The 26417-nt window shown below is 42.8% G+C and overlaps 1 protein-coding gene across 2 annotated transcripts in view; it reads left to right on the plus strand.

Annotated features, from left to right (window-relative positions):
• Positions 1 to 24479, plus strand: part of bcas3 (BCAS3 microtubule associated cell migration factor) — a 1214579-nt gene extending 1190100 nt beyond the window's left edge. For both annotated transcript variants that reach the window (XM_043718095.1, XM_043718097.1), the window contains one exon: positions 23226 to 24479. In XM_043718095.1, coding sequence (XP_043574030.1) covers positions 23226 to 23374 — 149 coding nt within the window. In that variant the 3' untranslated portion in view covers positions 23375 to 24479. The remainder of the gene's footprint in view (positions 1 to 23225) is intronic.
• Positions 24480 to 26417: the final 1938 nt, after the last annotated feature.

Below are 26417 nucleotides of genomic sequence, written 5' to 3' on the forward strand. Positions count from 1 at the left end.
AAATCGAAAAGGGAGTGCAAACGCCCACACCCAATATAGAGGTGGTCCACGGACTCCACAGCGCCACAGAACAAGCAGTTGGGCTGGGAGTCCGTGAACCACCGCAATCTGCGGTTGCAGGGGACTGCTGCGTGCAGCACCCTCCACCCCAGATCCCCGAGAGAAAGGGGGAGGACTCCCGCGTAGAGAGCCCTCCACTGGGGATCCCCACCGCCCGGTGGCAAATGGGCACGCCAAGGCGTGTCCGGACGGTGGATGAGGGAGAAGAGGTGGATGGTGTGCAGCAGCAGTCGATACAGGGCCTTTCTCTCCACCTCCCTAAACAAAACAAAATTAAAATTTCGGAGGCGGCTCAGGTTGTGGGGCACAGGCTCCCGCGGGAAGTACGGGACCTTGGGGCCAATGTGAAATTCCGTCCGGGCTGGGGTGAGCGCGGACAAAATCGCCTGTTAATATTGGTCAGCCAGGGTTTCCTGATTGGCCCAGATTAACAAATGCAATCAAGGATCTCATAGTAAACAAGATCCACCTGGTTCCAATCACTATAATGTCCAAGTTTTTGGAAATGCTCTAGTATTTCTTTATGTAGTTTAGTACCAAATTTGTTTGCTTCATCTAAAGTTGCTTTGGTAATTTTGTGATATACAAGATGCTATGGAAATGCAATTTGTTGCTGTTTAATAAGTTTGGGTGGAATATTCATGGTATCAGTTTGAAATAGAAGGTATGTTGTGATATTCCAACAACTGGCCTGCCTGGCCTTAATCTCCACTTTCAATGCTATCAGCCTGTGTCATTTAAAAGAAACTGTATGAATACATGTTCTTTCAAAATATGACACAACTGTGGCACAACTCAATTAATAAATCCTTTCTGTTAAGAAACAAGCCCATTAAAACCCTAAAATCTGAATAATCTAGTAAAAATAATTGATTTATTTTAAATAAGTGGGATATGATAGGTGCAGGGCTTGTAATGAGAGGCAGGTGAGTTCATCAGCTGATCCACTGCAAATTGTGGAACAGAAGTAAATGCATAAAGTGGAAGTGCCCGGGGTGGACTGGGTGGACAAAGTTAGAAGTCACGCGACACCAGGTTATAGTTCACCTAACAAAGGAGCAGCACTCTGAAAGCATGACTTCAAATAAACCTGTTGGACTATAACCTGGCGTCATATGTCTTCTGACTAAATGCATAAATGCCACCAAAGATCCATTGCTCATTGTGGATTGTTTTTCATTCAGCTGATTTTTCGTATTGAGAGCTTTCCATGACCCAGGAGACTGCAAGTGGCCAACTGCAGTGACTGTCCATTCTACGATCCTCACCAGTATCGCTCCTTATGCTTCGCTGATCAGATATTATAGATTATATTTTCCTTGCCTTCTAGTAGGTCAATCCCCTCAAGTCCACTCAGAATTGCACCTGGCAGCCTGGCAGAGATACATAAAGCACCATCTGCAGGGTGGGTCAGTAAACTGAAGTTAGGAGATAAAAACAATGACTGCAGATGCTGGAAACCAGATTCTGGATTAGTGGTGCTAGAAGAGCACAGCAGTTCAGGCAGCATCCAAGTAGCAGCGAAATCGATGTTTCGGGCAATAGCCCTTCATCAGGAGGCTTTTGCCCGAAACGTCGATTTCGCTGCTCCTTGGATGCTGCCGGAACTGCTGTGTTCTTCCAGCAGCACTAATCCAGAAACTGAAGTTAGGAGTTGAGCCAAGATCTCCAATCTGTGGTTTACATTGCATTGTGCCATCTGGCTGTTCATTGACAGGTGGTCTCCACGATAAGTATAATTATGGTGTGGATATGAATTCAGCCCAGATTGAAGGATGAAAATGGTATTTACATGAGGATTTACAGGGTGAAATTATAGGGACAGATACCATAAGCCTGTCCTGTATTCCCATGATTTCAGGGGGTTGAATGATTTAATTGAGATATTTAAAATAGTTGAAAAATGTGGCGCTGGAAAAGCACAGCAGGCCACAGCAGCATCCGAGAAGCAGGAGAATCAACGTTTCAGACATAAGCCCTTCATCAGGAATGCTCCTCAGATGCTGCCTGACCTGCTGTCCTTTTCCAGCACCACACTTTAAGACTGTGATCTCAAACATCTGCAGTCCTCACTTTCTCATATTTAAAATAGTGAAAGGACTTGATGGTGCAAACACGGAGAAATTGTTTCCCCTGGTAGAGAGTTCAAGCCAAAGCATTGTAATTGGAAAACCAGATATTCCAGAATTAAGGCAGGAAGCACATTTTTCATGCAAATGGTAATGAAAATCTGGAACTCACTCTCCTAGGCACAGAGTGCTGGATTCAACTGACATTTTGACCTGACAGCAGGTCCGGGAGCATCTGTGGAAAGAGAAACAAAGTTCACATTTGGAAACCAATATGATTCTTAATCAGAACTGAAATTCGATTAACTCTTGGACAACACTTTGAGACCTTCTTAAAAGTGTGGGAATTCAACATTTTTGAGATAACAAACAAGAGACTGGAAGGACCTATATATGAAATTCAAGCACAATGGACTTTGCTTTGTGGGACAGTGATTCATCATGATTTAAGTTAATTACCTGGCAACACGCCACTTTAAAACAGAACTCCCAGGAAAATCTCATGAGACAGCATATGAGAGAAAGTTCTTAGCTCAAAAAAGAAAGGCTTTCAGGAATCTACCCTGGTTCTGACAAGGATCCAGGCAATCTGCAACTGCCATGACTGCAGAATTAATAAAAAAAACAAGAAATTGTCTTTCGCTCTCAAAAAACATGCTGTACCTACTATGTTCACCAGTACAAACAACCCCAACTATTCATCTGTGGAGACGCTGAATTCTGACTTGAGGTTTTGAACCTCTTCACCTTCAGAAATAGAAATCAAAAGCAAATAACAAATCAACAAAGACAATGAGCTGATCTATTTTAAAATTTATAAAACTTATATATATTTTTCTTTTTGTATCTGCTTTTACTTTTTGTATCTATATTCTATCCAGATAATAAGAGTTTCTGTAAGTACTTAAAGAAGAAAAGAGTAAACAAAAGTAAGCTTTGGTCCTATAGAAAGTAAGATTCGAGTATTGATAATGGAAAATAATGAAATGGCAGATGAATTGCACAGGTATTTTGCAACAATCTTGATGACAGAGGACACAAGTAATGTTCCAGAGCACAGATAAATCTGGAAATAGAATGGAGGGATGAATTACAATTACCAGAGAAATAATACTGAGTAAATTGTTGGATATGATTCTGGTGGAGTTCATTCTAGGGTCTTAAAACTAGTGGCTAATGAGATAATTAATGCATTGGTATAATTTTCCAAAGTTTCCTTGATTCAGAGAAAGTCCCATTAGATTGTAAAAGAGTTAATATAACTTCATTACTCAAAAAGCGACGGAGACAGATAGCAGTAAATGACAGGCCAGTTAGCTTAACATCTGTCAAAGGGAAAATGGTGCTATTAACAAAGAGGTTAGATGGTTTCATGGAAGGGAAATCTTCACCAGTCTATTTGAGTTTTTTGAGGAGCTAACAAATGCTATGGATAGAAGAGGAGCTGGTGAATTTATTGTACTTACATTTCCAGAAGGCATTTGCTAAGGTACCACATCAAATGTTATTATGGCAAATAAAAACTCATGATGTAGAGGGTAGCATATGAATAGATGATTGGCTGGCTTACAGGAATCAGCATGATACAATTGGATCTTCTTCAGTTTGACAGAATGTATTGCATGGTGTGCTATTGGGACCTCAACTGTTTACAATGTATACAAATTACTTAGATGAAAGGATAAGGGTATGATTCCAAAGTTACTGATGGAACAAAGATGGATAGAAAAGTCTATGTTGTTGAGAAGAATAAGAAAGACTTAATTGAAACATGCTGAGGCACCTTAATAGGGTAGATGTGGAGAGGATGTTTCCTGTTACTGGGAGAACCATGGGCCACTGTTTAAAAATCAGAGGTCGTCCACTTAAAACAGAGATTAGTTGCATTTTTGGTCTCAGAGGGTTGTGAGTCTTTGGAATTCTCTTCCTGAAAAGTTGGTAGACAAGAGTTCTTGAATGCTTTTAAAGCAAAGCTAAATAGATTCTTGTAATGCAATGAGTGAATAGTTATCAGGATAAATGGGAATGTGGATTTGAAGTTACAATAAGATTAGTCATGACTTTATTGGAAGTGAAGCAGGCTCAAGGGGTTGAATGACCTATTCCTCCGAATAGATCAAGCAACTCAAAACTGGGCATCCATGAAGCACTGTAGGCCATCACAACAGCAGAATTGTATCCAGTCACAACCTGTAACCTCATGCCTGAACATATCATCCCATTTTACCATTATCGTCAAGTAAGAGGTCAAATCTGTTTCAGTGCAGAGTGGAGGGGAGTATGCCAGGAGCAGCATCAGGCATAACTAAAAACAGGATGTCAACCTAGTGAAACTGTAATGCAGAGTATGTGATTTCATACCAAATAGCAAAAGCAGTATGCAGTAACCAGGGTTAAGCAATCCCACAACTAACAAATCAGATGAAGCTCTGCAGTCATGCCACATCCAGCCATGAATGGTGGTAGACATTTTAACAACTTACAAGAGGATGGTGCTCCACAAATATCTCCATCCTCAATGAGAAGAGAGCCTAGCACACGATATTGAACATTATTTTGCTCAAGGACTTACATAAATATAGGAAAATTTGATAATAGAACAAACTTAAAGACTTTGTAACTGAATGCATGAGGCATTCGAAGTAAAATTAATGAGTTAACAGCACAAATAAAGATGATGAGTAAGATTGGTAGCGAGTATTGAGATGTGGTTGCAGAGAGATCAGGTCTAGGAATTGAATATCCAAGAGTACTTAGTGTTTCAGAAGGATAGACAGGAAGGAAAAGGAGGTGATGTAGCTTTATAAACAAGGGAAGAAATCAGTTCTGTAGTCAGAAATGATATAGGCACTGGAGGTCAATGCTGTGGACCTTTCACAGTTCCTCAGAGATTGAAATAGTCCATGTCCATGGCACCAAGATGTGGATAACATTTGGGCTTGAGTTAATCAGCGCTAATTAATCTTCAAGCCACCCATGTGCCAGGCAATGACCATCTCCAGCTAGAAAGAATGCCGTCATCTCTCCTTGGCATTCAATGCCATTACCATCACTGAATCCCCCACTATCAATGTCCTGGGGGATACCAAATTGGCCAAAACCTGAATTGGACATAGCGAGTTTTGAGAAGATTTGTAGCTCAGGTTGAGGTTTTGGATGAAGGTTTGCTCGCTGAGCTGCAAGGTTCATTTCCAAACTTATCATTACCCTACTAGGTAACATCTTCAGTGGGCCTCATGCAAAGCAATGCTGAAAAACCTGCTTTCTATTTATATGTCTGGGTTTCTTTGGGTTGGTGATGTCATTTTCTGTGGTGATGTTATTTCCTGTGGTGAAGTCACTTCCTGGTCCTTTTCTCAGGGAGTGGTAGATGGGGTCTAGCTCAATGTGTTTGTTGATAGAGTTCCGGTTGGAATGCCATGCTTCTAGGAATTCTCGTGCATGCCTTTGTTTGGCTTGCCCTAGGATGGATGTGTTGTCCTTCCTCATCTGTATGTGAGGATACTAATGAGAGAAGGTTATGTCTTTTTGTGGCTAGTTGGTGTTCATGTATCCTGGTAGCTAGTTTTCTGCTTGTTTGTCCAATGTAGTATTTGTTACAGTCCTTGCACGGTATTTTGTAAATGACATTAGTTTTGCTCATTGTCGGTATAGGGTCTTTCAAGTTCATTAGCTGCTGTTTTAGTGTGTTGGTGGGTTTGTGGGCTACCATGATGCCAAGGGGTCTGAGTAGTCTGGCAGTCATTTCCGAGATGTCTTTGATGTAGGGGAGAGTGGCTAGAGTTTCTGGACGTGTTTTGTCTGCTTGTTTGGGTTTGTTGCTGAGAAATCAGTGGACTGTGTTCATTGTGTGTTTTGAATACAGGGTATAGGTGATTTTCCTCTGCTCTGCATAGTTCCTCTGTGCTGCAGTGTGTGTTGGCTCATTGAAATATTCCCAATTGGTGCTCATTATTGCTGCTAAATGGTTTGTTCACAGCTAACAGAGCACAATTTGTGATCTTACCAAAATTATCATACACACTAGTTGTTGGGAAAGATCAGAGTGGGTACTTGGGAGATTCAGCTTGCTATTGTTCCCTAAGACTTTCATCTTGCCCACATCCAAACTGCAGAGCATGGCACAATCCATCAGCATCAACCACATGTAGCTTTCCACCATAGGCATTGACACAGCACTTTCAGGAGGTCATCGCCAGCAGTGTACAGCTGCATTGGGTACAGGTACCACCCAGGAAAAGGAGCCCATTTCATGGCATGGACCAGGTTGCTTATGGAGGCTGATCTCTTGTTCCTTCATGATGCCTATCAGTGCGCCCACAGCATGCATTCCTTGCCTTGCTGTGCCATGTCTTGCATTGGCAGTTGACACAGTCGAAAGTGTGGTGCTGGAAAAGCACAGCAGGTCAGGCAGCATCAAAGGAACAGATTCTCCTGCTCCTCGGATGCTGCCTGACCTGCTGTGCTTTTCCAGCACCACACTTTCAACTCTGATCTCCAGCATCTGCAGTCCTCACTTTCCCCTTGGCAATTGACACAGTCACACAACAAGGCAAGGGGTCATGCTGTGCAACAATCCACAGTCAGAGTTAATCTAGCCAGATGTCAGTGTGGTACAGTGAACTGACAGCACAATGGCTAGTATTGCTCCCTCACAGTGCTGGGGACCTGGGTTCAATTCCTGCCTTGGGTGACTGTCTGTGTGAAGTTTACAAGTTCTGCCATTCATCTGCGTAGGTTTCTGCTGGGTTCTTCAGTTTCTTCACATAGTCCAAAGATGTGCAGGTTAGGTGGATTGGCCCATGGTAAGTGTGAGATTACAGGGTTAGGATGGGGTTGGGTTCTGGATGGGATGCTGTTCGGAGTGTCACTGCTCACTTAATGGGTTGAATGACCTCTTTTCACACTGTCGGTGTTCTATGATTCCATGATCAGTCTGGTACTTGTACCATGTAGCCTCAGCCTCATGCCAAACACACAGCATTTGCAACAAGCAGTTTAATCCATCAGAAAATCTTTGGGGAGTTCATGGGGCATTCATGGAGGCTCAGCATGGTTTGTCAAGGGCAGCCTCCCACAACAGTCCTGGGCTTCACCAAGGACAAGCGTCTGTTCAGGGTTGGCTGCACAGGAAGACAATGGCTCAGCAGGGACAGTCAATCCTTTGTCTCGTCTTTGTTTGAGGAGGACGGACTGTTGTAATCAGGCACACATGCATCTACCAGCATTGGCAAGTCAGGTGACTCAAGGGGATGGGGTACTTTGGGAAGGGATGGCAGAACAGCTATGCAGTTGAAGTCACATGTACACATCTTGAGTGATGAAATGGGAAAGTATGAAATCTGTGGGGTTGACGGAATTGGCACGTAGAAAGGAGATGCTGATGTTGGGGTCCCAACAGTCGGTTAATGCTGAAGCAGAAAACCACTGGCAGAGGACCGCTCGCTATCATTCCAATCATGAAGCACAAGAGCAGAGCACAATTTTGAGGAGAACGGCTGCAAAGGAACTTGCAATGTGCGGGGTAAGTGAGCTGACTTGTGAGGGAGGGACCTGCATCTGCAACCAATGTTCCCATGGGAACAACATTACCCTCCAATACTTGTAATCTTAGCAAAACAGGCACACAAGGTCCCTACTTCCTGGCCATCCTGCAACATTGACCACCCCTTTGTGTTACACCTCCCTGTCACCATTAGATGTACTGTTCTGTGCATCTATGCCATGCATGCCACATTCCTACCCCTGCTCCTATATTATGTATTTGGTGCTTGATGCCAACCATTTAGCACCATTAATGCCTAAGGAGTAATGCTAAAGTGTGCTATGAAGCGGCTACAGGCAGAACTCAAAGTGTCTATAGGGGCAACCACATGAATGATGAAGTGCAAAGTTTTAAGAAATGTAATAACCATTGACATACCCTGGTGGAGTGGAGATGCTCATTGAAGTTCTCCCAGGACTGCTGTTCAGTCGTCCTTACCCGAGAGATGGTATTGACCCAGATGGCAATCTCTAATCATGCTATGGCATGGTATGGTGACTTTGCTTCCTCTGCCAATTCTATGGGAAGAGGACTCTTCTCCAACACCCCATTCACAAGGTCCATTCAGATAAGCTCCAACATCTCTCCTCATTCCTTCCACAAACAAGCTGCACAAATGGCAGCATTCTTGTCGTGCACATTGGGTTTTGGAAACTGGCACAGCTGAGGGGACGCTGATCTTAGGAAGGACCTCTGCTGAGCAGCAGGTATCTCTGGGAATAGTGCATGGTAAGATGGGATGGAAATCAGAAATGATTCCTGCCATGAGATCCAAGGCTCCATCCTCTCCCGCTTGGTTCAGGCACTTTCCCCCTACATCCGTGTCACCAACCATGCCCTCCACCTCTTCAGTAACTTCTAGTTCCCCGACCCCCAGCGCTTTATCTTCAGTATGGACATGCAATCCTTATATACATCCATACCCCACAAGGATGGTCTCCAGGCCCTCCACTTCTTCCTCTCCAACAGACCCCTCCAATCCCCTTCCACCAAGACCCGCCTTCGCCTCACTGAACTGCTCCTCAACCTCAATAACATTTCCTTCAACTATTCCCATTTCCTCCAATCCAGGGGATGGCCATGGGCACCTGGATAAGCCCTAGCTACACCTGTCTCTTTGTCGGCTATGTCAAACAATCCCTCTTCAGTACCTACACAGGCCCTGTGCCCCAAATCTTCCGTTGTTACATCAATGACTGTATTGGTGCAGTGTCCTGCAACCAGGCTGAACTGGAGCAGTTCATTGACTTTGCCTACAACTTCCATCCTATCCTTAAATTCACTTGGTTCATCTCGGACATCTCCCTCCTCTTTCTTGACCTCTCCATTTTCATCTCTGGCAACAGTCTCCAGACGGACGTTTACTACAAACCCACAAACCCATAACTACCTGGACTACACCTTCTCCCACCCAGTATCCTGCAAGAACGCCATCCTATTCTCCCAGTCCCTCTGCCTCCACTGCATCTGCTCAGAAGAGGATGCATTCCACTCCCAAGCAACACAGATGTCCACCTATTTCAAACAACATGCTTTTTCTCCCTCTGTCATCCAGACAGCCCTACACTGCACCACCTTCATCCCCGTTCCACTGCTCTAAATCCCCCTCCAAATGCAATAAAAACAGAGTCCCCCTTGTCCACACCTGCCACCTGCCATCATCCTTAAACACTTCTGCCAACTCCAACTAGACCCCACCACCAAGAACATCTTCCCTTCCCCACATCTCTCTGCCTCTCATAAGGACCGTTCCCTTCAACAGTCCTTATTTGTGCCACTCTCCCCACTGACGCTACCCCCCACCCCACCGAACCCCCAGGTATCTTCTCCTGAAACTAGAAAAGATGCAAATCCTGCCCATACACCACCTCCTCACCTCCATCCAGGGCCCCAAACAGTCCTTCCAGGTGAGACAGAGATTCACCTGCCTCTCTTCCAACCTACTTCACTGCATCAGGTGCTCCCAAAGTGGTCTTCCCTACTTCGGGGAGACCAAACGTAAACGTAGGGCGCGGTTCGCCTAGCCTCTCAGCCAGATTCGCAGGGCTGACCGGATCTCTCAGTCACCACCCATTTTAATTCCCCTTCCCACTCCCTTCCCGACATGACCATCCTTGGCCTCCTCCATTGCCACAACGAACCAAACCATAAGTTGGAGGAAGCACACCTCATCTTCTGCCTGGGCAGCCTGCAGCCTGGAAGACTCAACATTGAGTGCTCCAATTTCAAATAACCTCCCTTCCCATTCTCCGACTCCCTTCCCAGACCCCCCCCCCCCCCTCTCTTCCTCTCCTCCCTGTCACCCACCGGATTCATTCTTCCCATTGACCAACCAGGTCATACCCTCTACCTGTCTTCACCTTATGCCACTTCACCACCCTGCCCCTGCCATCCTCTTTATCTGCAGCTCCCCCTACACCCACCCCAGCGCTGAAGAAGGGTTGTACCCAAAACATCTACTTCTCCACCTCCTGATGCTGCCTGGCTTGCTGTATTCTTCCAGCCTCCTACCTGTCCACACAAGATCACAAATGGCAATTAATGCAGTGGGTTTGGTAAGGTGCAGCAAGAAGGCTCGTTCAGCCTCGTAGGGAGAAACACTCCACAGAACTCGGCAGGATTCTCACTTTACCAAGAATATGTAAGATTCAGCTCAAAGATATGTTCAACTAGGCATTTTTCGAGGCCACCTTTAATCTACCTATTAACGCATTTTAAAGAATATTGCGAGAGAAAATTTGACTCTGAGCCACAAAAGAACAGGTGATCAAAAGCTTTGCGTGTTACCTAATAAGGTGACAAAACGTCTGGAAATGAACCGTCCAGCTTAGCGAGCAAACCTACATCCAAAACCTCAACCTGAGCTACAAATCTTCTCAAAACTCGCTAAGGTCTATGGTGCAATACATCAAAAGCTTGGACAAAAGTTTTGGTCAGGAGGGAGATTTTAAACAGTGTCTTAAAGGTGGTAAGTGAGTTAGGGAGGATTAGTGAGGGCATTCCAGAGCTTAGATCCAGCCAAATGAAGGCACCTACATTTCAGATTTAGAGAGAGACAAGAGGGACAAGGAGGAATGAAAAATAAAGATGAGAATTTTAAAATCAATGAAGGAAGTGGACCAGACACTAAACAAATACAGGAGTGTTGGCAAATGTACTTGATGTGAATTTGAATAGAGACAACAAAGTTAACCCTCTTAATACCATTCTGTACTTCAAGACATTTCTAATTAGGGCTGTGTTTGGATTGAACCTTCAGTGGACAGTGGCCTTTGATTGCTATGAAAAAGCAAAAAGTTTAATTGTGATTGATCTTTCTTGTCCTTTCTACATCAGAAAGTAATGAAGTCCAGTCTCACTTCAGAGACTTCTGCACATAATTTCAGAGACATATAGCAAAGGCTGAAACTACTGCACATTACTAGTGGAGAACTGCATTGTCAGAGATCATGTCGTTTAAATGACTCCTTAAACCAAGTCTTCCTCTGTCCTCTCAGTGGATATAACCAATTCTATAACACTACGCTTAGGTGAGATTCTCACAATTTTCTGGTCCACATAGTGGAAAAATAATTTGGTCAATTATCTCATTGCTGTTTTGGAAGCTTTCTGGGTGAAAATTGGATATCACACTTCCCTTCATTCCAACAGCAGCTACATATGAACATTTATTGACTTGAAGTGCTTTTGGACATCATGAGGCCATCAAAAATGATGCACTTCTTTCTGTTCCTTCTCCATCTTAGTTCTCAACTTGTGCTGGAGATCATTATCCATCATGTTAAAGGCCATCTACTTTATGGGTTTGGAAATCCACATTTAACTGAAGAGTGATCCACCTCCCCTGTGTTGAGCTGGGTTGTACCAGGAAATAGAGAAATGAAAAATAAAAATGGAAAGAAGAAGAAAGATTTACTTTTCTTCTTACTTTTTCACCATCATTTGTTTCCCAAAGCACGTTTCAACCATTAAGTACTTTTGAAGCATTGTTACTTTTTTAATGTAAGGCATGCACCAATTAATCTACACATAGCAAATTCCTGCGAACAAGATAATGGTTAGATGATCTGTTCTATTGATAACTATTGGCCCAGACCCTGGGGATAACACCTCTCCTCTTTGTATTAGTGCCATGGAATCTTTTGCATCTATCTGAGAAAGCAGACGGTACCTAGGTTTAATGACTCATCCAAAAATTAAAAGTGGTCTTGGACAATGGCTCAGGCACTCTGTCACTATTTACGCTTGCTCGTGCTTGATCTGAAGGTTAGTTCCTGATTCAGAGTAGGATTCAGCTCTTCCTGGCACACTTGACGAGATCTGTTTGATGATGGTCCTGATTGTGTAAATGTCGGAAGCTGAAGGGGGTCTTGCAATGGAATTTTATTTTCTGAATCTATCTAGACATGCCTCAAGTTACATGGCAGTGGCTGTACTATATGATGTTGTAAATAGGTTTTGTTACATGTGGGTGGAATCTTTATAGAATCATGTTGAAAGTATTCAAGATATTTAATTCTCTACTTTTATCCAGGGGTCGTTCAAAGCAGCACCTCAACCTCTTCTGACTTTTGATGTCTTGCTGTGACAATTAATAGGGCTGATTGACCAATAAAACTCTGCTGCTCTGACCAATCATCCTCTTTCACCTTCTTTGGACTTGCTCATCCAAAACTCTGTTGTCTGTATCCTAATTCACACCAAAACCCATTTGCCCATCAGTTCAGTGTTTGCTGACAATGTTTCCAGTTTAAAATTGTCATCTTGGATTTCCAGTCCTTTTTAACTTCATCTCACCAATCTGTCTAATCATCTGTAATTCTCTGAGATCGCTATGTTTCCCTAGTTCAGGCTTCTTGTGCATCCCCCACATCCTACATCTCGGCATTGGCTTGTGCCTTTAGCTGTATTGGCTGTGAGTTCTAAATCACTTCACCCCGTCCCATATTCGAAGATGCTACTCAACGCCTACCTTTTGACCAGTCTTTTGATTTGTCCTAAAATCTCCTTTTTTGGCCCATTGTCAAGTTTTTCTCTAATTACTGTTCTGATGTTAGATGTTTTATACCAGGTTAAAGGTGCTACATAAATGGATACATTTATTTTATAATCAGCTGAAAACAACCTTGGATGCAATTTCTCCAGGAGTGGAGAGACTTGCCACTGATTTCCTACTAAGTATTTTACTAGAGTTCGGGACAATCCATGTTGAAATTCAGGTGTTCAGTGAAATGGGGAGGAATGTGAAACAGTTCATCTAAAAACCAAAGTCCATAAACCAGAGATACATCATTAAGCAGAGAGTCAGGCCACAGCGATCAAATCGGTAGTTAATCATCGTTAGTCCTGTATTAACACTGAGCTGTTGAAATCACTTATTGCTGAGCCCTAGCCACCAGCTCTTCTCACACTGCTGCAACCCACACACCTTTCCCAGCTATCAAAACAAAACAGCACTGGGGGAAAAGAAATCCCATTTCCCATAAATAGGCAGATTATTTTTAACGTGAGAAAAAAATCTTAAAGATGCATAACCATTAAATTATTTTCAGTACTTCTTATGGGAAGTCTTAAGATGGCAGTAATTAAGGGTCATGACCCACCCATTGCAACGAAGAGACTTCAAAACCTCCTTTGCCGACAAAGATTTCTGCCACTTGCAATCACCACAGATCAGTGGATTCTAAAGCCAAGCCCACATAAACTTTTGAGAATCTTTAAAGTGATACTACAATTAAAATAATGGTAAAACTAACACAGGCGCGCACACATACACGGACACACAAGTCTCACACACACACACACACACACACAATAATTGTGCTGAGTAAGGTCCGTGCTTCAGATAAATTAGAAGGAGGTGATGTCCTGGCCTTTTTTCCGAGGAAGGGGTTGGCTGACTAGTGGCCAAGTGAGTGGGTGTCAGAGCTGCTGGAGCTGGGCCTGCTTTTGTGTCAATATGTATTTGCATGGATGGTTAACTGCAAAAGGTCACCGTCACCGTACTGTATGTTTAAACATTTGACAGCTTGTGAGACAGACTAAGTGCAGCATTCGGCCTGCTATATTGTTACTTCAGACCAGGAAGCTTCCAAGTTCAGTCCCTATTGAGCAAACTGTCTGTCTTCGGGGGCAGTATTTGAAGAGTATAAGTAGTCTCAGTGCCATGGACAGTGACTGGAAAAGGTAATCTGACTTCTGCTATAGGTGTTCACTGCAGACAAGCAGTCTGTCAGTATCCCTGCTGAAGTTCATACATGAAGAGTGAGCTTTAGGGGAGTGAAATGGAAAGAAGTATGCTGTGAGTTGTAAAAATGAAAATATTGTAGCTCATTTTGAGTAAAAGAGCAAAGTCAAAATGGTGAATGAACAGACAGAAGGGGCACAGAGAGGGAGAGATTATGAAGAGAAATTGAAGGCAGTATTACAGGCATTCAGCAATAATTACACTGAGGAAGGAATGATTGAATGGAGATGAATGAATGTAGGCTGGAAGAAATCAGAATTTCTTTTATTCATTCATGAGATGTGAGAATTGCTGGCAAGGACAACATTTGTTGATCATAAAAAGAAAGAACTGCAGATGCTGGAAATCAGAAACAGAAACAAAAACAAAAACAGAAATTGCTGGAAAAACTCAGCAGGTCTGATAGCATCTATGAAGAGAAATCAAAGTTAATATTTCGGATCCAGTGACCCTTTTTCAGAAGGGTCTTTGTTGACCATCCCTAATTGTCTTTGGGAAGGTGATCATGAACTGCCTACAGGGTGTAGGTATGCCTAAAGTGCTGTTACAGAAAGAGTTCCAGGATTTGATCCAGTATCAATGAAGGAACCACAATACAGTTCCAACTGAGAGTGGGGTGTGGCTTGGTGGAAAACTTGCAGGTCTGTTCCCCGTGACTGCTGCCCATGACCTTCTAGTTGGTAGAAGTCACAGATTTGAAAGGTATTGTTGAAGATGTTTTGGCAAACAGTTGCAGTACATTTCAGACATAGTATGTAATGTTGCCACGCTGTGCTTATTTTATTTGGTCAGTAGTGAGAGTGAATGTATAAGGTGTGATAAGGTGCTTTGCCTTTGGTGATGTTGAACTTCTTGACCATTGTTGAGAGCTATACTTGTCCAGACAAGTAGAGATTATTCCATCACACTCCTGATTGCTGTCTTGTAAAGAGTGGACAGGCTTTGGAGAGACAGGAGGTGAGTTATTTACTGTGGAATTTCCAAAAATAAGTTTGTTAAAAAAATAGAAACTTTAATTTAAAAAATTCAATGTGGACACTTCATAGGCATGATTTTGAGGCCAAGCAATCATGGTCAAAAGCAGATCAGAAACCCACATGGTGTCTCGAACAGACAGTCCTTTGTGATTTTGCCCAAATTGGCAAATAAATTGTCAGAGAGTGCTGTTAAAGTTAGAGAACCAATGGGAAGCTCTCGAGCACTAAAGAAGCAGCAGCCTGTCATCTCAGATAAGTGAGAGAGAAAGCACCACAAGGTAGAAGTGGCCTCTCTCCAAATTTTTTACTTCAAACTTTAAAAATGGCCTCAATGGCCATTGTATAAGGCCTTCTGCAGCTAAATGACAAGTAGGAGTGGTCTCGAAGGAAGTCAAGAGGCCACCTCCACCCAGCTACACTGTTCACCACAGCATCCATCTGTCAATAAGATCTAAAAGGCTTTAACTGACCAGATTTGGTATCCACTACTTGTGCAGCTGGTACCCAGGTTGGCAGCACAAAAGTTTGCATTTCAATCCTGCATGCTCACCCCCCTGGGCCTGAAATTTCGGCACACATATTTCATCATCTTTGAGGCGTGATAAAGATACAAGATCATAGGAAATAGAGGAGAAAGGTAATTCAGCCCATCAAGCCTGCTCTATTATTTGATAAGGTCCTTCCCAGGCTTCCAAAATTCACCCTGTTGCTTCCATTTCCATTGCTGTCATCAATTATGTGCATGCCTGAAGTGTGCCTCCCACTCCTGAAGAAGGGCTTTTGCCCGAAACGTCGATTCTCCTGTTGCCTGGATGCTGCCTGACCTGCTGCGCTGTTCCAGCAACACATTTTCAGCGTGTGCCTCCCACTGCCTAGAGTCCATTATAGTGAGTAATACCTTCAGAGGGCATTACTTCAGTGTTACCTCAATGATACATGAGGATACAATTTGCAAGATTGAGAAAAATGGAGACAAGAGATCTGGGCTCAGTTGTCACTGCCTCCCATTCAAGACATTCCTGATTTTCTAGTCATTAGAAGTAATTGGTTATGCTGACTGCTCAGGCTAATTCAACAACATGCATTCCATTGATTGAAAGGCTACAGCGGGGGCAGAATTTGGCACAGAATTTGAGCTGTGATGATTGGTAGGCTCCAGTATGCAATACTTGCATTTCTATGGCAGTTACCATGACTTTTAGATTTTCGAAAGCATTTTACAACCAATGAAAGCACAGTAACCAATTTGCATACAGTAAGCTCACAAAAACCACAATGAAATAATGACCACATAATAGTTGCAGTCAAGACATGAATATTGGCTAGGTCACAAGGAGAACTCTTTGAAATAATGCCCTGGCCTTAATGTCTCATCTCAAAGATGGCATCCTCAAGACTCCCTTCATACTACACGCATTTTCAAAAGACGTGTAGGTCAGATGCATATGAGTGCTCACTTAATATTCAGAAGGACTCCAAATATGACAACACAAATATTCCCATTCACTACACAACCCGTCCTTTGTGGATTCATAGAGTCAGACCCTTCTGTCCAACTCATCCATGTCAACCAGATATTCCAACCTAATCTAGTCCCATTTGTCAGCACATGGTCCGTATCCCTCTAAACCCTATTCATATACTTATCCAGATGCCTTTTAAATGCTGTAATTGTACCAGTCTCCACCACTTCCTCTGGCAGCACATTCCATACACTCACCACCCTCTGCGTAAAATATTGCCCCTTAGGTCCCTTTTATATCTTTCCCCTATCACCCTAAACCTATGCCCTTTGGTTCTGAACTCCCCCAACCCAGAGAAAAGACTTTGTCTATTTATCCTACCCATGCCCCTCATGATTTTATAAACCTCTATAAGGTCACCCCTCAGCCTCCGACTGTCCAGGGAAAAGAGCCCCAGCCTATTCAACCTCTCCCTATAGTTCAAATTCTCCAACCCTGGCAACATCCTGGTAAATCTTTTCTCAACCCTTTCAAGTTTCACAACATCCTTACGATAGGAAGATCAGTATTCCAAAAGTGGTCTAACCAATGTCCTGTGCAGCCACAACATGACCTCCCAACTCCTATACTCAATGCTCTGACTAATAAAGGAAAGCATAATAAACGCCTTCTTCACTATTGTATCTACCTGCAACTCTACTTTCAAGGAACTATGAACCTGCACTCCAAGGTCACTTTGTTTAGCAACACTCCCATATATCTTTTCATAAAGTGTATAAGTCCTGCTCTGATTTGCTTTTCCAAAATGCAGCACCTTGCATTTATCTAAATTAAACTCCATTTGCCACTCCTCAGCCCATTTGCCCATCTGATCAAGATCCTGTTGTACTCTGAGGTAACCTTCTTCGCTGTCCACTACGCCTCCAATTTTAGTGTCATCTACAAACTTACTAACTATACCTCCTATGTTCACATCCAAATCATTTATACAAATAACGAAAAGTATTGAACCCAGCACCGATCCTTATGGCACACCACTGATCACAGGCCTCCATCTGAAAAGCAACCCTCCACCACCATCCTCTGTCTTCTACCTTTGCACCAGTTCTGTATCCAAATGGCTAGCTGTCCATATATTCCATGAGATCTAACTTTGCCAACCAATCTACCATATGGAAACATGTTGAACACCTTACATGAAGTTCATATGGATCATGTCCACCACCCTGCCCTCATCAATCTTCTTTGTTACTTCTTCAAAAAACCCAGTCGATGAGATTGTCAGTTAATTCCTAATTATTGTGATGTTCATTTCTTAGACACTTCCCAAAATTCATTCTATGCAAAATTCTCACGGCCAGCAAAATAAGATCATGGTCCCAGCAGTGTACAGTGGGGTCAGTGTAGCTTCCGAGAGGTTCATGGGTAATGTAATTTCCACTCTTTGGTGGTAACACATTTCTCCCACTCCTTATCTGGGAAACTGGCCATCTCATTGTGTTGTCAGCTGAGCACAGAGTGGGTCACTCACTATTCCACCCACATCAAGGAGACCAGGTGGACAGGAGACTCCTGGAGGGAAAGAGATGACAGAATAGAGTGGGTGATGGAAATAAAAAAGCCAGAAATCGCACAAACCATGAATTTCAAATGCAGGAGCTGACTGAAAAAGGCTGAGAGTCTGATTACAGCTTTGGCCTATGTTTATTTTTCAATTGGATGCGATGCAGTTAATGCTGAGACGTCTAACCAGAGACAGCTGGTCCATGCACCAGATGAAGATGGAAAATCAGACAGGATAAGTCAAGTATTAGTGTGGGATAATTCATTAGTCTCAACACACAATCAAATTAGGACTTTAACTTCCTGAATTCAACGAAGATTAGGGGGTGGAGGTTCACAAAACTGAAAAGTATGTTTCTGATATAAGACATAGAGGTCTGCAAAGAAAGTGAAATCGGGCCATGCTTTCGGTTTTTACTTTCTTACAGATTTCATTCCACCTCTCCCTAAAGGATATTGTGGCTGGCAGACAGTGCCACAAGAGTACCCCATTTTGGCCAAGAGACACCTCATTGTGGTTAAGTTCAGGATCAGGTTCTCATTATGCTTTCCTGGCACTGTGTTACCTGGAAAGAATTGTATAAACAGATTCAGTAGTAACATTCAAAAGAAAATTGATGATTGATTCAAGCAAAAAGATAAATAAGTGAAAGGTAAACATTTGCAGTGCCCTGGGTGAAAATCCAGCTGAATGTAAATAATTGGAGGATTAGCACAGGCCCAATGATGAAAATTGCCTCCTTTTGTAATGTATTATTCCATGTGTCATAAGCCCAGGATTTGAAAAGCAGCCCAACTTCACCCTTCCAGTCTCCGATGCAGAGTTGTAATTATAGCATCAATGGATGAAATTGTCAGTTTCGTGTTGAGCCATGAACAACTTTAAACAATGGATCAGAATCCATGCAAGTTAAGTTGCAATTGCCCAAAGTCACTTCATTTAGGATCTTTTATAACTGGTATATGGAAAATTTAAGCCTCACAGTATAACAGTCACTCCAGAATTTGTTGTTTATTGTCATACCTAACATCAGGATGGGCAGTTGTTGGACCAACCTTGGCAAAATAGGCATGAATCGCTCAAAGGAAGGTTTTTCTTAGCAGCACCATCAATTATAAAGAACTGTCCTGTATTGAGCGGGATGTGCCTGCCATGGATATTGTCTCTAGCTTAAGAAGTAATATTGTAACAATTCTAAAATATGGCAAGTAATCAAGAAAGCTAATACAATGTTATAGTATATTGTGAAGGAAATTGAATGCAAGAGTAGGGAGGTTATGCTTCAGTTAAACAGGGCATTCGTGAGACCACATCTGAAGTACTGTGCATAGTACACAGGCCATCGTACTTATTCAAGGATGTTAGTGCATTGGTAGCAGTTCAGAGAAGGTTTCCTAATACCTGAAATGAGCTGATTACCTTATCAGGAAAGGTTAGATAGGCTAGGCTTTTATTCAATGGAGGAAGTGGTACATGCAGGTACAGTTACAATATTTAAAAGACATTTGGACAGGTAAATGAATAGGGAAGGTTTAGAGGGATGTGGGCCAAACAAAGGCAAGTGGGACTAGTTTAGTTTGGAAAACTTGGTCAGCATTAATGAGTTGGACCAAAGCGTCTGTTTCCATGTTGTATGAGTCTATGACCTTGACTCTATGAAACATAAGATCCTGAGGGGACTTGACCGGGTAGATGTCAAAATGATGTTCAATGATGTGGGAAAATCTAGAACTTGGGCTCATAAGGGATCGCCCATTTAAGACAGAGATGAAGAAACATTTTTTTTGTCTCTCAGAGGATTGCAAGTCTTTAGAATTCCCTTCCTCAAAACGTAGTGAATGCAGATTACTGAATTATTTTTAAGGCAGAGGTAGTTAGGTTATCAGGAATATACAGGAATATAGAACTGAGGTTAAAATCAGATCAGCTATGATGTTATTGAATGGTGGAGCAGGCTCAAACACCCAAGGTGCCTTGTTCCACTTTCATGTATCCATATTCCCTCCTGTTCAGGACACACTTAAGGATTACACAACCACTAACCATGGAACAGCATCCAGAGATCAGTGACATCTGCAAGGTTATTTACTTATACTGCAAACAGATCATTTTCATTTATTTGCACGACTGGCCTCGATTTTCCTCCAATTGAAGTGTGACTCAGAATTATATAGAATTTACAGATCAGAAACAAGGCATTCAGCCCAACCGGTCCATGCAGGTGTTTCTGCAATGTCAGCTTCTTCCCACCCTGATTCACCTCATCTTTGACAGTGTTCCACATTCTCACCAGAAGGAACGTTGCTCAGTCCACTGCTTTTTGTCATTATACAAATGATTTGGATGTGAATATAGGAGATATGGTTAGTAAGTTTGCAGATGAGACCAAAATTGGTGGTGTAGTGGACAGTGAAGAAGGTCACCTCAGAGTACAATGGGTACTTGATCAGATGGGCCAATTAGCCGAGGAATGTCAGATGGAGTTTAATTTAGATAAATGTCAAGATGTTTTGCTGAGTTCACTGTTGGATTTTATCTGAGTGCTTAAGCCTCCATTTTCCATTCTTGTACTGATGAATGAAAGTGACCCCTTTTATGTCATTGGTGGGAGACAGACAGCTGACATGAAAGGAAAAAAATTAAGTTTGAGTTTAAAGGTTATAAAAATAACCTTGGAGGAAAGCGTTATGTCTCACTAATTTCATTGAGTTTTTTGAATAAGTGATAAATTAGATGAAGGCAGGGCTGTGCACATTATCTATTTGGACTGCAGCATGCTGTTGACAAGGCTCCGCATAGTAGACTGGATAGCAAGGTAAAATCAAATGGAATCCATGGACAGCTAGCCATTTAGATACAAAATTGGCTTTAATGTCTGAAACAGAGGATAGTGTTGGAAAGTTCCTTTTTCAGACTGGAGGCCTGTGACCAGTGGTGTGCTGCAAGGATTGATGCTGGGTCTACTGCTTTTTGTCATTTATATAAATGATTTATATGTAAATATAGGAAGTATGGTTAGTAAGTTTGCAGATGACATCCAAATTGGTGGGGTAATGAACAGTGAAAAAGATTAACTCAGATTATAACAGGACCTTGATCAGATGGGCCAATAGGCCGAGGAGTGACACATGGAGTTTAATTTAGATAAATGTGAGGTGTTGTACTTTGGTAAGGCAAATCAGGGCAGGACTTATACACTTAATGGTCAGGTCCTGGGGAGTGTTGCTGATTAAAGAGACCTTGGGATGCAGGTTCATAGTTACTTAAGGGTGAAGTCACAGGGTAGCGAAGAAGGTGTTTGCCTTCATTGTTCAGTAAATTGAGTATAGGAGTTGGGAGGTCATGTTGCGATACATGATATTGATTAGGCCACTTTTAGAGTACTGCATTCAATCCTGGGTCTCCCTGTTGTGGGAAAGATGTTGTTAAACTTGAAAGAATGCAGAAAAACTTTATAAGGATGTTGCTGGGGTTGGAGGATTTGATCTATAGGGAGAGGCTGAATAGGCTGGGACTATTTTCCATGGAGCATCAGAGATTGAGGGGTGACCTTAAAGAAGTTTATAAAATCATGAGGGGCATGGATAGGGTGAATAGCCAAGGTCTTTTTCCCAGGGTAAGGGAGTCCAATAGTAGAGGGCATAGATTTAAGGTGAGGGGGAAAGATATAAATGGACAATAAGGGGCATTTTTCATGTAGAGGGTGGTGTGTGTATGGGATGAGCTGTCAGAGGAAGTGGTGGAGGCTGGTACAATTACATTTAAAAGACATCTGAATGGATATATGAATAGGAAGGGTTTAGAGGGATATGAGCCAAGTGCTGGCAAATGGGACTAGATTAATTTAACATATCTGGTTGGTATGATTGGACTGACTGATCTGCTGTGAGTCTATGAGTCTTCTGGTACAGAGGTAATGATTCGCTGTGCCATTGGGTTTCAGAGCCTTTGATCCTGCAAGCCAAATTATTGACCTCAACTGAACAGTTGTTGAAGTATGTACAATCTCTATCTGGTGTGTTCTGCATCAATTAAGCTAATTTTACAAATGACCATATAAATAGGAGCTGGCCATTCAGCCCTACTCAGCTGTTCAATAAGATAATAGCTGATCTGATTGCAACCCGAATTCCACTGTCACACCCACCCTGATAACCTTTCACTCCCTTCCTTAACAAGCATCTACCTCCATCCTCGAAAAAACACAAGAATTTTGTCATTAGTCCCTCTGAACTGTGAGAGGGGAATAATAGCCTGTCATCAAGTACCTCGAAGCCTTGCTTGTGCCATCGATGGGGAAGTGGAGTTGCTTTAAAGGAGATTTATCTCCAAAGAAGGAATAGCAGGCCACCCCCGCCTCCAGCTCCAGTTGTTGGGTGTCAGAAAAGCATTAATGTGGACACAGAAACACGCCACCTGCCCCCTCCACATTTCCTGAATCAGGAAACAGTGCCTGCAGAGTACTAAATAGATTAAACATTCATTCCAGTAATCAAAAGCAAACTTCAAGCATAGATTCCAGATGTTGCCTCTTATTGAGAGATTTTTAGTCAGAGCAGTGAATCATTGAGCGGGGCATAACGCACTCCTCGACGTTCTTTCTTCTCCCTCAGTCCTCTTTAATGAAACCATTGCTGTCGCTTTTTGAGAAAGAATCGGCTTCCAGTACGTGATGACTCAGTGGGTAATTGCACACTCCAGTACAGAACTGAGTCTCACAGGCCTGCTTCAATCTCTGGCCATTGCTGACTTCGTCTGGTGACACACCCTACTCGGCTGCGGTGGGGCGAGAGGGGGTGCTGTAGGGTGGAAATCAGCTGGGGTTCCTGTTCCTGAATTAAACATACAACCACGACCCGTCTGCCCTGTCATCTGGATGTAAAAGATTCAATGGCATTATTTCAAAGAAAAGCAACGTGCTGACCAATATTTATTCCTCTCTCAGCTTCACTAAACAAACAGATTGTTGCCGTTTATTGCATTATTGCTGTGGAATCTCGCTGTATATAAACTGGCTGCTTTGCTTCCTAAATCCCTACAATTCAAAATTATTTAATTAGTTGTAAAGCTTTATGTGTATGTTGCAGCTGTTAAAGGTTATTCTACAAGTTCAAGTTTTTTTTCAGTTTTCCGAGAGCATGGTCACTTGAGTACCTCGCGAGTGGGTGGCTAGTATTAGCAGGAAATGTACCCCACAAGACGTTTCTCCACATAAAGGGGAAAGTTTGCAAGAAGGGTTTGATTTCCTTTGATTTCTATACCCCGGAGGTTTAAAGGTTTCTCTCCTATTTCTCTTACAGAGCTCCAGCGAGAAGGAAGTATCGAGACCCTGAGCAACAGTTCCGGTTCCACCAGCGGAAGTATCCCGCGCAACTTTGAGGGCTACCGCTCACCACTGCCCACCAATGAAAACCAGCCACTCAGCCTCTTCCCAACAAGTTTCAACTAAGCATGCCCTCCCTCCCCGCCATCACTTCAGCCACCACCTCCATTAACTTCGGAGCCTGTACCCCTCGCGTAGATCAACAGAGTGGAACGTGAGACTTGAACTCTCTCTGCCCCTCCAGTAACGGCTAGACTGAAAGAATGTCATCTGAACAGTGATGGGGGGAAGGGGGAAGAGGTGATGGTTTACCCCTGTAGCTTCCAGTTTGTGCTGATTTGTTTAACTTGCAAGTCCCCTTTGGGTTTTCTAATTCTCCAGAGCTGGCAAATCCCCTTGATTCCCCACCAATTTCAGACACTGACAAACGGAAGCGCTCAAGTTGCTGTATCAAGGCTGCACTGACATCTATATAATTTCTTGCTTGTTTCCATTTAACAGTTTAAACATGTTGCAAAGTGGCAACCTTTGTATTTCTAAGATTAGAGAGAGCCATGTTGTGTGTGTGGTTTTGCTTTATTGCCTTAAATTGACATAGTTTCAGTTTTATTAGAAACCTGCTGTTATCTAAAGAGCACTCGTCCTTTCAGAGGATTCCTGTGAAAGGAATTCCATCATATTAGACAGCACAGGGAATAATCTGTCCTCTGACTCCCTTAACTTTCCGAGTGCTGCTGATCTCCTTGTTGTAGTGGGATGGTGGGGTGCAGAAGAGGTTAGGGAAGTGAAATGGTTAGTGTGAGCATACTTGAAACAGCAAGAATCACAGGAGTAAACTGTAGGCGTCTTTGAACTTAGTTCGAGACTCTGAGGCCTCTGTGGTACCCAGTTCCAAATTCCAGAGGAAAAAAAATTGAAAAGGAATTGTGAGGGTGCAGTTTGCTAGTGGGACATCAATGCAAAAGCTCACAAGAATCCCTTTATGTATTTGCTGCTGTTAATGGGCATTGTTTTCTCTATCCAGTTTTGTCCCTCTTGAATTGCTGATTCATTCTAGCCTGCAGGATCCATAGACATGTCAATCCTCAGGTATTTATTTCATGTTACCAGGTTTCATGATAATTTGGCTCTAGAGAAGAATTGACTCCGTCCCTCAATTAGGAGAAGGTGAGGACTGCAGATGCTGGAGATCAGAGTCGAAGAGTGTGGCACTGGAAAAGCACAGTCGGTCAGGCAGCATCCGAGGAGCAGAAGAATCAATGTCCTGATGAAGGGCTTATGCCTGAAACATCGATCCTCCAACTCTTTGGATGCTGCCTGACCGGCTGTGCTTTTCCATCACCACACTCTTGACTCTCTCCCTTCATTGATGACCACACAAAGCCCCTTTCTTGCAGAGTCAGAGAAGAGTAATCAGGTGGAAGAACCTGGCTTTTTATTTTCTGCCTGAGCTTATATGGAGCAGATGTTGACTGTGGCCATCCCAGACTGGGAATTGAGGTAGGAGCCTCCTACCTCTGCTGCATCCTACATCTGGCCCATCAAGCATTTATTTAAAAAATAAATTAGAAGTTACTCAGAGAATTAACAAACCTGCAGTAAAAATAAGAAGCGTGTTTGTAGGTATTTGTGTTATTCTGTTGATATTAATTTTTTCTGTTAAAAAAAATCGTTTTCTCTTCCACAATACCTTTCTGAAGCTGGGAGGTTGTCAGTACCTCTTGACAATGCTTCAGAGTGCTTTGTAAAGAGCTTTGGCTTGAGTGGTCAAGGAGAGTTATCCTCCAGTTTGTCTCCTTCCCTCCTCTTTCCTTAGTCAATCCCAAGTGAACTCTCAGATAGTAGCATGTTATGAATCCTACAAACAAATCCATATCCTTCCAAGCTCTGGAATTACACCCAGATACACTTGCATTATACAGCAAGGTTACACAAATGGCATTGGCACTCAGTTGTGCTGCCAATCTACGGCTGTTGTGTTTCCAGCTTGAAAATTTTGTTTTTAAATTCATAATACTTGGTTGAAAGAAAAGTGGGACAGCTCCAACATTTTTGTATTCATTTATAGGAAGTGGGAATCACCAGCAAGGCCAGGAGAAGGTGGGAGTAAGCTGCCTTCTTGAACCACTACAGTTCATGTGGTGTAGTTACACCCACTGTGCTCTTGGGGAGTTGATTTAAATAATTTTTGTGCTTTCCTGCCAATGAGTTCAATGTTAATGTCGGGGTCCCAAGCCCGAGCCTTCCTAACAAGGTTGCAGGGTCTGAGAAGACATTTCCCTATTTAACAACAGTGCATTCATGAAGGTAATGGGATTTTGCCATCCCCCAGATTGCAGGTTGTGATGGTAAAAGTGTGGGCGATTGACTGGAGCCTTTGTGCATCAGTCACTGAAATTCTGTCTGAGTCCAAGGCCACCAGTATAATCAGCAGCCATTGGTTTTCTCATTTGGACTGAGCTGCTCCCTCAAGAACAGGCTGAGCAACCACAACACACAGACCACAAGCAGCAACACAGTGATTTGATGAATGAATCATCTCTGAACATGTTGTCCGTGTGAGGACACTGAGATTGTTAAATTTTGGGAATTTTGCTGCTTTTGGAAATTTTTTTTTGGCTAGATTTCTTCCTTTTCTGAACATGTGAATGTCATTGGAGTACAGGTTCCACAGAGACGAATTGTTACTGGGGTGTACATTTCATGGACACTGACTTTCACTGGAATACACAGTCCAAAGACACTGACTGTCACTAGCATATGGATCCCACACACACTGAATCTCACAGGGATATGGATTACACACACACTGACTCTCAGTAGGGTACAAGTTCCACAGATACTAACTCTCACTAGGGTACGAGTTGCAGAGTAATAGAGTTTTTACAGCACAATAGCATGTTATTTGGCATGTCCGCACCACTCATCTGGCACCTATCCACTCTGCTCTATTTTCTACCATTTGGCTCATAGCCTTGTGTGCTGTGGTGTTTCTGGGTGAAAAATGTCATGTTAAATCCCTTCTAAATCTCCTGCCCCTTACCTTAACTTATGTTTCCTTGCTATTTCCTCTCTACCAAGGGGAAAAGCTTCTTCCTATCTACCCAATTTATGCCCTTCATAACTTTGTATACCTCAGTAAGATCTTCTCCATCTTTTTTGCTTCACG

Source organism: Chiloscyllium plagiosum, chromosome 28 (genome assembly GCF_004010195.1).
Source record: "Chiloscyllium plagiosum isolate BGI_BamShark_2017 chromosome 28, ASM401019v2, whole genome shotgun sequence".
NCBI lineage: Eukaryota > Metazoa > Chordata > Chondrichthyes > Orectolobiformes > Hemiscylliidae > Chiloscyllium > Chiloscyllium plagiosum.